This window comes from Erpetoichthys calabaricus, chromosome 2 (assembly GCF_900747795.2).
Source record: "Erpetoichthys calabaricus chromosome 2, fErpCal1.3, whole genome shotgun sequence".
NCBI lineage: Eukaryota > Metazoa > Chordata > Cladistia > Polypteriformes > Polypteridae > Erpetoichthys > Erpetoichthys calabaricus.
This window is the reverse complement of record NC_041395.2, coordinates 177,673,904-177,689,961: the sequence shown is the minus strand read 5'-3', so window position 1 is coordinate 177,689,961 and position 16,058 is coordinate 177,673,904. Positions and strand designations below refer to the sequence as shown.

The window sequence follows — 16,058 nt, the reverse complement described above, 5'->3', positions numbered from 1 at the left end:
CAACATGAAAGTATTGAACTTTAAAGAATAAGTTTGGCATTTTTCAAATCAAAGTTATTTCTTTGCAATCACATATATATTAATTGCCGCATAAAATTGTGTACTAAAGTGAAATGTTTGTTATAATTTTTAAAAATTTCTTGTCTGTTCTTGCAGATTTCAATGGGGCTAATGGTTACATCTTATATATAATTTGCCAGTCTCCTCACTCACTCACTCACGTTCGTGTGAAGCCAAATGCACAGTCGCCTTCTGGCGACTTCGATTAAAGCTCTAGAGGCCTGAAAGGCAATTTCGACTACAGCCCCAGGCCTAATTACGCATTCATTCAATACACCTATATCAGGTTTGTGGTGCTTATACTTATTACTTACTATTCCACTCATGTCCGTGTGATCTTACGTTGTGGAAACGGGCTCTTTGTCTAGTATGTCTATAAACAGAATGAAACAACAGAACACATATGCAAGCATGTGTTTTGGTGGCATGGTTGTTAATGACTAGATAGATAGAGACAGAGAGACAGATAGATAGATAGATAGATACTTCATTAATCCCAATGGGAAATTCACATTCTTCAGCAGCAGCATACTGATACAATAAATAATATTAAAGAATGATAATAATGCAGGTGAAAAACAGACAATAACTATGTATAATATGAAATGTTAACGTTTACCCCCCCGGATGGAATTAAAGAGTCGCATAGTTTGGGGGAGGACTGATCTCCTCAATCTGTCAGTGGAGCAAGACAGTGACAGCAGTCTGTCGCTGAAGCTGCTCTTCTGTCTGGAGATGATACTATTAAGTGGAAGTAGTGGATTCTCCATAATTGATAGGAGCCTGCTGAGCGCCCTTCACTCTGCCACAGATGTTAAACTGTCCAGCTCCATGCCAACAATAGAGCTTGCCTTCCTCACCAGTTTGTCCAGACGTGAGGCGTCTTTCCTCTTAATGCTGCCTCCCCAGCACACCACTGCGTAGAAGAGAGCACTCGCCACAACTGTCTGATAGAACATCTGCAGCATCTTATTGCAGATGTTGAAGGACGCTAGCCTTCTAAGGAAGTATAACTGGCTCTGTCCTTTCTTGCACAGCGCATCAGTATTGGCAGTCCAGTCTAACTTATCATCCAGCTGCACTCCCAGATATTTATAGGTCTGCACCATCTGCACACAGTCACCTTTGATGATCACGGGGTCTATGAGGGGACTGGGCCTCCTAAAATCCACCACCAGCTCTTTAGTTTTGCTGGTGTTCAGGTGTAGGTGGTTTGAGTCGCACCATTTAACAAAGTCATTGATTAGGTCCCTATACTGCTCCTCCAGCCCATTCCTGATGCAGCCCACGATAGCAGTGTCATCAGCGAACTTTTGCACATGGCAGGACTCCGAGTTGTATTGGAAGTCCAATGTATATAGGCTGAACAGGACCGGAGAAATGCCTAATAATTAGATTAAATTGGCAAATCTGAAATCGTCCACTGACTATAGGGTAGTGTAGGGGAGTTCCTTTGTGTCCTATACTAGGCTGTGACCTTATGAGGGCTTTGGTTGTCTGCAGTGCTGCTAGGATATGCACCAATAATATGCAACTCCAAACTGATTTTGTGGCTTAGTAAATTAATGGAAGTTTGATTTTAAATCTTTTCACCATCTACACAAAATAAAACTGACCATTGCATCTCTTACTCTGCAGGAAATATTTATTTCCAGCATGTATTTACCAGTTAAATATTTACTGAATAATTATAAAATCACAGTTTCAGTTATGCAGATATTGCTTATGGCACTCATAGTCCATTTTCCTTTATGTTTTCTTCATAGAACCTGTACAAAACTTTTTTCAACTACTGAAAGAAATTTAAGTCTGCAAACAATTTACTTGCATAAATAAGGTCCTAGTGAAGTTACAAATATACATTGGGGTGTTTTGTCTTGTCTAAAGCAAACATTACTATTCCAAAAAATGAGTAACTCTTATATAAAAAGACAACTCGTAGAGTTTCCTCAAAAATGTAATCTATTTGGCACTTATTACACAATCATGAAAGTGCTACTTTTATCCGCGCACACATTTTAGGAACATGTAAACTATAAACACACATGAGAAATCCAGTTACCTTATATGCTTACCAAGTAATTAAACTGTCCCATTCTCTGACCTTTTTAATTCATGAAAGAATGTAAGATTTCATCCAATATTATTTATTGTGCACACATCAAACAATTAATCTCAATTACATTTTACTTAATATAAAGTATGGCAAAAATAAGAATACTTTAATTAGGAAATTAAATAACCCTAATGATTATCTATGGAAGTTTTACTTCATAAAATAACTTTTTTTTTTTATTCTCTTTCAGGAATTGCAATTCCCATTCCAATCAAAGGCATTCAAGACCAAACAAACACAATAACAGCTAATCTTACCTGTATACTAAAAACAGATCGCTTTCGAGAGTTCATTATTTTTGGCTCTACAGCAGCATTCTTTGTTCCCTTGGGCATTATGATGGTCATTTATCTTCTAACTATCCAGGCGCTAAAAAAGAAGGCTTATTTACTCAAGTCTAAGACACCACAGAGGTGCATGTGGTCAACAGTTTCCACTGTTTTCCAAAGGGAGTTGCCAGGAGGCTCATCACTGGAAAAGTCGGACATGCTTGATGGGAATAAAAAACAAATGGCTCACCTCTGTACTGGTGCTAATGCTGATGGAGAAGCAAATTCCATTCCAAGTATTAATGCTACATGTGAGGAAGAAATACCTATTAGAAGAATGTCTGCCATGGGTAAGAAGTCCATGCAGAATATAAGCAATGAGCAGCGGGCATCCAAAGTCCTGGGTATTGTGTTCTTTTTATTTGTTATCATGTGGTGCCCATTCTTCATAACAAATATGACCTCAGTACTATGTGCAACTTGCAATCAAGAGATTATAAGTAGACTCATGGAGATTTTTGTGTGGGTTGGCTATGTCTCTTCTGGCATCAATCCATTAGTCTATACACTTTTCAACAAGACATTCCGTGAGGCATTTAGTCGCTACATTACATGCAATTACAGTGGGACAAAGCCACACAGACTGCATGGAAAGAGCAAGACCAGAATCTCTTTCCATTGTTCTGTAGCAGAGAATTCTAAGTTCTTAATGAAGCACAGTATGAGGAATGGAATCAGTAATAGGACTTATCAAGGGCCTCTTTGGCGAAAGCCTGCCCCTATTCAGTCCTCAGCAACTGTTCTTCTGGACACATTGCTCCTTAACGAACATGATAGCAGCAAACATGAGGAGCAGGTGAGCTGTGTATAGAGGAATTTCTTTGGTAATCAAACAGCTCCCACTGATAACTGTTTTGGTAATTGAACAAGTTTGGCCAGACTGTAGTTAGTTATTTGATTCTGGATACATTTTAGAGGCATGGAGTTCAATTTACTCATTCTGGCCATAGGTGTGATTAATGACTTTAAAATAAAATGTCTAGGTCAGGCTAAGCTTCTGAAATCCATGCACAGGTTTATGCTGTCGACAATGGGAATGAGTCAGGAGAACACTTTCTTTATAAGCATTTCCCTACAGAAAACAGCTGATGCCAAGAAGGTGAAATATGAAAAAAAGAATGGGAAGTCTGGTACTGCTCTGAATCTGTGTTGTGAACCATGGAAGCTAATACTTTATTGAGCTGAATTGACACTGGTTAATTTAACCAAGATCACACAGTGCAAACTAAATAAGGTGATGGGATTAGAAATTACATTTTCATTATAAAAATGAAAGATAAGGTCTAATCATTTAAATGTAGTTATTTTCATATGTGACGATGGAAAGCATACATACTACAAGATTGGTACCAGGAAAGCTTATAAAAAGTAGATTTTATTTTCACAACAAACACGTTATTTGGGCAATTTTAAACTGGTGATTTTTATGTTTAAACTTTGGCTATCTGATCATAGCTTTCATGTGCAATTCAGTTTTGCCAAAAACCAATATACTGATATAATAATGAAACTTTCTGGTTTTAGTAATAAGAAGAAAAATGCATGTAGAAAGTATGGATACATCATATACAAAACCTGACTAGGGATGGGAATCGAAAACCGGTTCTTGTTGAGAACCGGTTCCCACTGTTTCAATTCCTTGGAATTGTTTGCCATTTTTGCAAACGATTCCCCTATCGATTCCAGTCGCCTCGAATGACGTCACGACGTTGCGTAGCGTCATTTACCCAGCAGGAAACATGGCACCTACGCGGCACAAACAGTCAAAAGTTTGGTTATACTTTACGAGAAAGGATGACAACAGGGCAACTTGCAATACTTGCAAAGTAGATATTTCATCAAAGGGAGGAAACACTACGAATATGCAAAAGCATTTGCTCACAAAACACGCGATAACCTTAAATGAATGTCGTATTTTTGATCCGCTCCGGACTAGTGAATCTCAACCCAGCAGCAGCGGTAACGTTTGCACGTCCTCTCCAGTTAATACGGCAGGTAACTAATCAACTAACATTGCATATTATGTTAGCGCGATTTGCCTTATTGCAAAACCTGCTATTACTGTGCATTGCATTTAGATGACCATGACGAGAGAGACAGACAGAGTCTGGCTGTCTCAGATGCTGGCAGTTCTCGCTGCAGTCTACCGGTAGCTTCTCCTTTCACAGAGGCGGGGAAAAGTAAAATGACACAGGCCAGGATAGACGAATGTCACCGAGCAGTGACTAAGTTTGTGGTAAAAGGCTTGCACCCATTTGCCACAGTAGATGCCCCCGATTTTCGGTAAGTGAATGTGTTTAATTGTAGGCAAAGTCAGGGAATGTCAAAGTTGCATGTTCTCCTCTTACCAGATGTTTCATCTGTTTCCATTTATATATCTTTTAGAGAAATGACAAAGACTCTGAACCCTAAGTACAAAGCCCCAAACAGGGACAGTTTAACCAACCACTTGATCCCTGTTTGGTATGCGGTCAAAAAGGCAAATCTGATTTCTGTGCTGAAACATGTGTTGAAGGCAGCCGTCACTGCAGATGGATGGACAAGTTTTAGTCAAGATCATTACCTCACAGTAACGCTGCATTATGTCAGGAATGGCCAGGCTCAAGAAAAAGTCCTCAAAACCAAACCAGTGTACCAGGCACAGACAGGGACAGCTGTAGCAGAGGAGATTGATGAGATCTTGGAGGAGTATGGTATCAAAGACAAGGTTGTGGAGCCACTCTTGATATTGCGGCCAACATGGATGTAGCTGTCAAAATAGTTGATGGTTGCAGAATTGCACAGTGCACAGTTCCATTGGACTTGAGTTGATTGTATTTGTTGCTGGCTGATGTAGTTTTATTTTTGAGTGCTCAGCTCATATATACTTTTAAAAAGGAGAGCGTAAATGTTACTGGACATTCTTGTGTAATTGCCACAGAATAATTTATGTTATACTTTGTTATTGCTACAGAAGAATATTTATTTTATTATTATTTTACATTTACAAATTTTTTTCTGGGGACTCCGTGGCACCCCATCGAGGAGCTGTAGGCTGTGGATCTCTTAAGATCTCACTGTTGGGTTTGTAAGGTCATGCTACTCCTAAATTTCTATCTTGTTCAAAGATAAGATATAAAACAAAGTTCTAAGCTAATCGACCTGGGTGTTGTCCTTTTTTAAAAATAAGAATCGATAGGAGAATCGATAAAGAATCGAATTGTTAAACAGAATCGAAAATGGAATCGGAATCGTGAAAATCTTATCAATTCCCATCCCTAAACCTGACTGCTAAAAGAAAAAAAAAAAACAAACTGACGAGGTCTCACTTGCTAGCCAATAGAGGTCTAAGATAATTGCGCTGAACATCTTTAGTTAAAAGGAATAACTACATGCAACCTTTTAACATCCCACAAGCAAAAGACACAAGTGAGGACCATGCTTCAGTGATATACTCAAAATAAAAAAAAATTTGCCACTTACATTACCTGCACATTATGTATGAGCTTTTTTCCAGAAAACCAGCAAGTACTTACAGATTTCTTTGGTAATCTAAGTTTTTAGTCATTTTCAAAAATAATAAATTTCATTAATATTTCTATGAACTTGTATAATATTAACACCTGCCGTATTTGCCATTAGGGTAATTACAACTACAGTCATGGCCAAAATTATTGGCACCCCTGGAATTTTCCTTGAAAATGCACCATTACTCCCAGAAAATTGTTGCAATTACAAATGTTTTGGTATACACGTTTATTTCCTTTATGTGCATTGGAACAACACAAAAAAACAGAGGAAAAAAAAGGCAAATCTGACATCATTTCACACAAATGAAATTAGGAGATTAGCTACAGTGCCATGTATTGTGAACTTCTTGATTATGTTGCACACAGTGGACAAAGGAACATGAAGATCTCTGGAGATGGACTTGTAGCCTTGAGATTGTTGATATTTTTCCACAATTTTTGTTCTCAAGTCCTCAGACAATTCTCTGCTCTTCTTTCTGTTCTCCATGCTTAGTGTGGCACACTCAGACACACAACAGAATGGTTGAGTCAACTTTTCTCCATTTTAACTGGCTTCGGGTGTGATTGCTATATTGCCAGCACCTGTTTCTTGCCACAGGTGAGTTCAAACGAGCATCCTATGCTTGAAATAAAACGATTTACCCACAATTTTGAAAGGGTGACAATAATTTTGTCCGGCCCATTTTTGGAGTTCTGTGTGACATGATGTCAGATTTGGCTTTTTTCTCTCTGTTTTTTTGTGTTGTTCCAATGCACATAAAGGAAATAAACATGAATATACAAAAACATTTGTAATTGCAATAATTTTGTGAGAGAAATGGTCCTTTCTGTGGGAAAATTCTAGGGGTGCCGATAATTTCGGCCATGACTGTAGACTAATTACAAAGTAATGACATTTCTAACACAGACATTCAAATCCTTAAAAAAAAGAAAGAATGTATTTATTCAGCATTCCACAGCTCGTCTGAAAACCATAAGTGGGCAAATGGAATTAGTCAGGGGTTTTCTCGCAAAACACTCTATTGTCCATTTTCTCACTCAGGAATTTACTTTTGCCAGCAGACAGCAATTTTCCCCTTCCTTCTGGTATGAAATTGAAGAATCAATGCTGGGTAAAGTGTTATCACAAAGCAGTTTAAAAAAGGGAGTATTTAAGGCATTGCACAAATTTGGCCCATTACCTTTTAAAAGTAAGGGATGCAATTTTGACTACATTTCATATTTAAAATTCAACAAATGTTTATTATTTAATAACTATACATAATAAAAAAAACACAGCTTATTAACAGATAAAATCATGCAAAGATTAATTTCAAACAGCAGTTTCTATTTACGTAAAAATGTGCCGCACATCATCTCCCAACATTAAAGTGTTACGTGTAGCAGCATACTGATAAGTTAGAGAGTCAGTTACAAGGACAGCTTGTTTACTATCAGGGCTAATATACTTTAGTAATATGAGATGTATATGTCTACACATTGTCATAAAAACATAATGGATGAACAATATACTTAAGCAGTTGTTGTGCAGTTGGCACATGCTACTCTCTGATGCATCTCAAAAGCATCCTTGTATATAGGCTTAGTCTACGATACAATTTGTATTGTGATTCAGGCTTTCAAATACAATATTCCCATGACTTGAAATATTCATAAAAGAAATGTACTGAATGCTTAGTGTTATTATGAGATGTTCATAAATAAAAAAAATAAATAAATACAAATCTGTGCACAAATACAAACATTTTTAAGTAAGATTTTTAAGCTTTTTCATTAAAATAAAATATTTAAATTTTAACATTAAATATTTGCTCAGCAGTAACATATGACTTCTTGCATGTGGATGAGCACATGCAGGTAAGAATTCCACTGCACACTATACAGTGCATCCAGAAAGTATTCACAGCGCATCACTTTTTCCACATTTTGTTATGTTACAGCCTTATTCCAAAATGGATTAAATTCATTTTTTTCCTCAGAATTCTACACACAACACCCCATAATGACAATGTGAAAAAAGTTTACTTGAGGTTTTTGCAAATTTATTAAAAATAAAAAAACTGAGAAAGCACATGTACATAAGTATTCACAGCCTTTGCCATGAAGCTCAAAATTGAGCTCAGGTGCATCCTGTTTCCCCTGATCATCCTTGAGATGTTTCTGCAGCTTAATTGGAGTCCACCTGTGGTAAATTCAATTGATTGGACATGATTTGGAAAGGCAGACACCTGTCTATATAAGGTCCCACAGTTGACAGTTTATGTCAGATCACAAACCAAGCATGAAGTCAAAGGAATTGTCTGTAAACCTCCGAGACAGGATTGTCTCGAGGCACAAATCTGGGGAAGGTTACAGAAAAATTTCTGCTGCTTTGAAGGTCCCAATGAGCACAGTGGCATCCATCATTCGTAAGTGGAAAAAGTTCGAAACCATTAGGACTCTTCCTAGAGCTGGCCGGCCATCTAAACTGAGCGATCGGGGGAGAAGGGCCTTAGTCAGGGAGGTGACCAAGAACCCGATGGTCACTCTGTCAGAGCTCCAGAGGTCCTCTGTGGAGAACCTTCCAGAAGGACAACCATCTCTGCAGCAATCCACCAATCAGGCCTGTATGGTAGAGTGGCCAGACGGAAGCCACTCCTTAGTAAAAGGCACATGGCTGCCTGCCTGGAGTTTGCAAAAAGGCACTTGAAGGACTTTCAGACCATGAGAAAGAAAATTCATGAGAAAGAAAATTCTCTGGTCTGATGAGACAAAGATTGAACTCTCTGTTGTGAATGCCAGGCGTCACGTTTGGAGGAAACCAGGCACCACTCATCACCAGGCCAATACCATCCCTACAGTGAAGCACGGTGGTGGCAGCATCATGCTGTGGGGATGTTTTTCAGCGGCAGGGACTGGGAGACTAGTCAGGATGAAGGGAAAGATGACTGCAGCAATGTACAGAGACATCCTGGATGAAAACCTGCTCCAGAGCGCTCTTGACCTCAGACTGGAGCGACGGTTCATCTTTCAGCAGGACAACGACCCTAAGCACACAGCCAAGATATCAAAGGAGTGGCTTCAGGACAACTCTGTGAATGTCCTTGAGTGGCCTAGCCAGAGCCCAGAATTGAATCCAATTGAACATCTCTGGAGAGATCTTAAAATGGCTGTGCACCGACGCTTATAATCCAACCTGATGGAGCTTGAGAGGTGCTGCAAAGAGGAATGGGTGAAACTGGCCAAGGATAGGTGTGCCAAGCTTGTGGCATCATATTCAACAAGACTTGAGGCTGTAATTGCTGCCAAAGGTGCATCGACAAAGTATTGAGCAAAGGCTGTGAATACTTATGTACATGTGATTTCTCAGTTTTTTTATTTTTAATAAATTTGCAAAAACCTTAAGTAAACTTTTTTCACGTTGTCATTATGGGGTGTTGTGTGTAGAATTCTGAGGAAAAAAAAATGAATTTAATCCATTTTGGAATAAGGCTGTAACATAACAAAATGTTGTGAATACTTTCCGGATGCACTGTACATGCGACAAAGAGTCTGTATACCTATAAAGTTACAGAAGTGCAAGATTTAAATGAAACTTTGTTATCTAATTTAACATTAACCATTGCTCCCACAATAACTTAGATTCAACTGATTTGAAAACATGCCTGTAAATGAAGCAGTGCATCTCTGGTAGTGAGTTGAATTCTCCGACATGTACAGACAATCACAAAATTGTTTCAAATACTGTGATCTCTGCATAGTGCACTAACAACTTTCACATCATTACACGTTATGAATGTATAAATGCTTCACTTTAAATCCCATGCTTTTGACCAAAGACATTTTCATTTGCCTTTGGGTTTCATTTCTATTACGTGTTAATGATATAAAACACAATACAAGACCATGTTTTATATTGACAATATTCATCCATCCATCCATTTTCCAACCCGCTGAATCCGAATACAGGGTCACAGGGGTCTGCTGGAGCCAATCCCAGCCAACACAGGGCACAAGGCAGGAACCAATCCCGGGCAGAGTGCCAACCCACCGCAGGACACACACAAACACACCCACACACCAAGCACACACTAGGGCCAATTTAGAATCGCCAATCCACCTAACCTGCATGTCTGTGGACTGTGGGAGGAAACCCACGCAGACACGGGGAGAACATGCAAACTCCACGCAGGGAAGACCCGGGAAGAGTACCCGGGTCTCCTAACTACGAGGCAGTAAGACTACCACTGCGCCACAGTTCCGCCCCATACAATATTCAGCATTGCAAAATTCAATACTACTTGTGTGATTTGCAGCACATTTGTATTAAACAAGGACACAAAAAATGGAGACACACTGCACAAAATGTGTGTATTCAAATGTGGATTCATGACAAACTGAACATGCAAAATGTTCCCCATTCTAGCAGCTAAGAGGAATTGCCTCTCTGCTAACCCTGATGTTCTGGTAATGCTCCGGATGACGCTTATAATGTCTAGGATTTATGTTAAATGAATCAAAGACTGCAATGTGCAGCTTATAAAAAAAAAAAAAAAAAAACATAACACAATGTTGCATTTATTGGGGTGACTGAAATAGCAGACTACAAAACCCTCACAATTTGCTAAACATCTCTGCAGTAATGTGAGTAATAGTAGGGAGGCATTATATCAGAAAATGATGCAAACACAAGGAAAAGTAGCCTCCTCATTCTTGTCTTACCTGCCATGGCTGGCAAAAAATATGAACACAAAAAAAAAAACAATCACTTACAGAACTGAATATTATTCATGAATTACCTATTGTAAGTTGGTTTGAAAATAGATGGCTGGATGAATGCTTAACGACATAAGTATGCCTTATAGAAAGTAGAATCAATGTTGGGTATGCATATTGTGTATTCCACAAGTCCCCTAAACAGCATCTCCATCCCCCAGTTTATTAATGCATTATGTTAAAATAAAACATTAAATACCTTTAGAAATAAAAAGAAAATAAGTACATCAAGTTATGAAGGTGTAGCTGTATTTAAGCTATATTTAACATCACTGGTCATAATTTATATTACCAACTTTGCAAAAGTGATACCATTTATCATAATAACTGTTCTCACTTGACACAGCGTTGGTGTGAACACATTTTTTTTTCTCAAAATTTTCAAATTCAGGGGATATTCTAAACACCAAGAACCAAGAGGATTTACTGCAGATTCTAATAGCAGTTTAGATATCACTTGACCTATTTATTGTATTGTTTAATATCTCAACATACCAAGAGTGATGGATTACTTTTCTACAAATATGTAACAGACAGCAACTTCTTTGGTGAGGGAATATGGGTTAGAAGTTTAACTAAGTTTTTAATGCTAAAGAATTGTTATTGTCAAAAGCATTTTCAGATGATTATCTATTTCTTAAACAATTCATGTATAATATGAAACATGTTTATTTTAATAGCAAGAGATTATTTTTGCAGGGATGACCATTTAAACACCAAAGGCAAAAAGAAAGCAATATGCATTCCTGTACTTAATATTAAATCTTCCTGTAAAATGCAACACATTAACTCTTTCAGGGCTGATGTCGACTTTTGTCAAAAGGAGGAGTGGACGATGGTAATCGACTATAAACTGTGACAAAACCAACCGTTATGTTTTAGTTGGACTCTAGTTGCTAGAAGGAAAGTTAGATTCATTGGTATGGCCGAGATTTCCTGCGCTTGCGTAGCAAACAACGGCAAAAATGGCACTGACATCTGGTGAGAGAGCAAAGCAAATGCGTAAATCAAAATACTCTGTGGACGACGTTTTGCCTATTATCTCTGAACTGGACTATGACTTGTCGGACTCAGATTTGGATACAAGTGATTGAAAACGAATGTGAGATTCCAGCTTCAGCTGCTCCCCAGCTAATCGTTGAACTGACATTTTTCGCCAGGGAGGACTGCCACTTAACAATGATACGAGGTAGAAACCAGATTGCAATGCACTGCAACTTTGTCCCAGCCACACAGACAGCCTGCCGCACATTCTTGGCAAACTGGCAGCCACAGCATGCAGCAACAGATGTTTTACGTTGATTTCTGTGTGAAACCATTGCTTTTCGGAAATTATGTTTTTTGGAAAAAATATTCAGCCCTAAAGAGTCAAGAAAAAGAAGCAAAGCAGCCTGCATTGCATCCGTATACATTCTTAAAAAAGCTTGCATCTTACTAGTGAACATTGCAAACAAGTTGAGAAAAGGACAATAAGAAATGAATCAATTAAGCACTGTCTGATTAACTTAGGTCAAGAGTTTACATGGAATAATAATGTAGATTAAACAATTAAGTTAAATTTGTATTGGAAATTTAATTTGCCTTCCTGCAATGTAACCCCTGATGCAGACTTACTTTGAGACATGTTGCTCATTTCAACAGCCATATGAAGTATAACTTAAAAAAAAAAAAAAATCTGTTATTTTTCCAGAAGTGTGGCATATACTGTATTTATTCGTCCCACATACTTGTATTCATTCCCAAGTGAAGCATTAGTTCTAAACAAACTGGCTTACAATAGTAGCATACGGGGAACCAAGGGTAATGTTAAAGACATTAAAACTTGCCAATTTCACAAGCAGAAGATGTTCTCAAGTATTGATTCAAATTTAGTACATATATTGGAAAAGTGCTTATCTATGCCATTTTCTCAAAAATTTTAATTTCTGTGAAACTCCACTATTTTGAAAATAGTCTAGCTATGCTCTTCACTATTCCCCGACTCCATATACAGAAATCTATAATTACCAATGGGAAAGTTGTTTTGTTAAAGGTGCAGTTGCAATCAAACTTTCATATTTGGCTATACTTTCTCTCACATGTGGTCCAATCTCACACCTCACCTCCTTGAGCTAATCCATACCACTTTCCAACCTAAACAGTCCTCATGCTCCAAGACCAATGGACTTTAGCGGAAGGAAAGCTTCTTTTGTACTTGCATCTAAACAGGTAATTGCTCTCTTCCTGATCACTCCACCCACCCCCCCCCGACGATGCCCAGATAGCCAGGGAACACTAATTCAAAATCCAAACATTTGACTTAATTTAAGCATTTTTAAGCACAATGGAATTTTTCGAGAATGGTTTATTTAACAATATTTGAGTAAAAACGTGTTTGGGATGTCATCTGCAAATGACTCAATACCTGACATTTAGACTGTATGACATGACTAATTTTTTTCACATAGGTACTCTTCATCAGGATTAAAAATATTGGTTCAGCTCAAATTTATAAATTACTTACATTGTCTGAGATGTTGTTTTGCTTGTTAGCTTCCTGACTATGTAAACATAGTACTTATTTTTTTTCATTCACTCCATGCACTATCAACATTATCAATAGATGTTTAATAGGTAGATGGATGGACAGATAGATAGAATTTATTTATTATCAGGGGAAAATTTGGCTTTCTACAGAAGCACTTTAAATAAATATATAAACAGATTAATAAATAAATATATATTCACATACACTATGGTCTGTTAACACACAAAAATGACAAAATTTTAAAAGACAGGAAACTTCCGACTTGACAGCCTCAGTGAGGCATTATGCAGACTGCTGTTGGTATAAAGGAACCCCAGTAGCATTTCTTGAAACACGTCTGCTGAATAATTTGTGGGTGAAAGTACTCCGTTTGTTACAGAGAGAGGATGTGAAGAATTGCTCATAATGGCACTCAGAAGTCTTGTTTGCATCCCATAACTAAGTCTGTCCTTTTAAATAGCTTGTTTATGTGGTAGGCTTCCCTTGAAGTGGTGTTACCAGCTGTTGAAGTACCTATACATGCAAGTTGATATTGTTTGTATGGCCAAATGGGCATTGCTGAGAAAGGGGAAGTGATTGTTTAAAAGGAAAAAGCCTGCACAGCAAGTCTGACAGCTAGCCAAATAGACACTAAAACTGAACACCAAATCGACGCTAAAACTGAACACCAAATCATAAGCACAACAGACACCCAAACAAAAATGTAACTTTACACAGAAAAAACAAGTGCAACTACCTGTGTGATCGACTTGGATACAATGATTAGGTAGTCAAATGTACTCTCTGTAGAGCTGGCACGTACATCAGTAGCAATTAAAAACATTAGCATGTGACACCCAGGGTAAGGACACTGATATACAATTCCTGACGTGGGGTGTCAGCAGATGAGACTGAGCAACCAGGGATGGAGTAAGAGAGACTTAGACTGAAAAAAAAATGACTATTCAAAAACAGGATTCTGTTGTATTCCAGCAGCGTCCAAACTACTTTACAAACAAATGTCTTGGAAAAATATTCACAAAGTCCAATACAAAGACACTTTCAAAACAAAAGAAAAATTATTGTAGGTGCTACATATAATATTTATAGTGGCTTCCAAAACAAAAGTGAAGGAAAAAAAACAAGAACAAAAAGAAAAACCTCTCCCTCCTCCTTCGTCCAGAAACAAGGCAGTTCACAAAGGACACACTGAAAAATTAATTAAAAAAAAAATGAAAAACTAAGCACCTACTACATGCACCAAGGTCAGTACATATCTCTGCTACTAAACTAAGCAAATCAGTAGCACAGATCTACTCTTAAGCCCAAAGACCTGGTCAAATGATGACCCCTGGTGTCTGGACCATGGTTTTATACCGCGAGCCCTTTTGTCCATCCAATCCTTATTTACATTACCCATGGACTTTCAATAAACTGTCACGTTGGGATGTGCACCATACGTCAACACCTGCTCAGGTGCAGTCCACCCTATTTAAATGTTCCTGCGCTCGCATACCCATCTGTCTTGGTGGCGTGATGGCTACCAGTTTAGCCTCTGTTAGGTGAGTGCTGTGTATTTCCTCTCGCTTTCATTTCCATTCTTTGCCACAAGTGTGAATTCCCTTTGCCGGCTATTTTGAAACTAAGCTCTCTATCCTTCTGACCTGATCCTCTGATTTCAAATATAACATTTTCGCTGCCTGTCCTGCAGTGGTTACAGAAGCGCGCCTCCACACTCGTTCACCAGAAACCATAAGCGTGCTTGAAAAACGGATTCAGACACATGTCTCGGAGTTGGCTAGTTTCAGTCCTACAGCTTACTCTCAGAGCACCTGCAGGTCTCCAGGCAGCCCTTTGAGTAGTGGCTTAGCTAGCTTGCTGAAGGCCCCAGTGCAGCGTCCTGAGGTGGGCCCCTCCTGTCTAGCAAAACTTTTAGTAATTTATTTGCAACTACAGTAGATCCTATGGGCCGGCTGGGCAGTGGCGTCCACGAATGCATCACTATCAGATCACACACTGGAGACAAACAATCCAGCTCTATAAATGTAATTTGTAGTAACTTTTTAAATTCCTTTATTACAGCCGCTGTAAGTTAGCAAAAATAAAATAAATTGTGGGAATGGAATGTGGGAGGTGAGGGTAGTAGTAGTAGTAGCACATTCATATATGTAAATTGTGGACCCTTTTACTTTTCCAAGACAACTTTTTGAAGTACGATAATTAAAATGTAAGCTAAAAAAGTAAAAACTGTTCTGTGCTATAAAATGAAGCAATTTCAATTTGCAAACAAACTGGCTGACAGGGTATTACTACACAATGGATCTGTTTTACACAAGTTCTGAGAAAATGGACATCATAAAGTGGTCACGCTCACAAATCCTCACGGTAGTGACACGAATGCAAAGTAAGACGTACTAAGGTACACAATAAAACAAGTTACAGATTGTTAAACTGTTAAAGCTTACAAAAATGGAACTGACTGACAAGTCACAAAACATATTACTTCTAATATCACTAGTACCTTAAAATACTTCACTTGTATGCCTTCTGTTGCGCAGAAGTCTCAACAATGTTTGACACATCAAGTTGTCTGGTACGCTCGTTTTCGATTAAGAGTACAGCAAAGCCACTAAGTCTGTCTTGCAATGTGGTGCTTATGAGGTAAGGTTTTAATTTGAACAATCATTCACATGCAGCAACGGTCGCTGGTATAGTCAGCAGTAACATGTAAGCCGTGCAAACATCACTGAAATTAGACGACTGTGCACAGTGACCCATCAGCA

At 38.3% G+C, this 16,058-nt stretch overlaps 2 protein-coding genes across 4 annotated transcripts in view; one reads left to right on the top strand and one right to left on the bottom strand.

Annotated features, from left to right (window-relative positions):
- Positions 1–4,016, top strand: part of htr2b (5-hydroxytryptamine (serotonin) receptor 2B, G protein-coupled) — a 29,071-nt gene extending 25,055 nt beyond the window's left edge. The window contains exon 3 of the mRNA XM_051923652.1: positions 2,367–4,016. Coding sequence (XP_051779612.1) covers positions 2,367–3,316 — 950 coding nt within the window. The 3' untranslated portion in view covers positions 3,317–4,016. The remainder of the gene's footprint in view (positions 1–2,366) is intronic.
- The window catches only part of psmd1 (proteasome 26S subunit, non-ATPase 1), a 238,805-nt gene that overhangs the window by 129,740 nt on the left and 93,007 nt on the right, over positions 1–16,058 (bottom strand). The window lies entirely within an intron of this gene.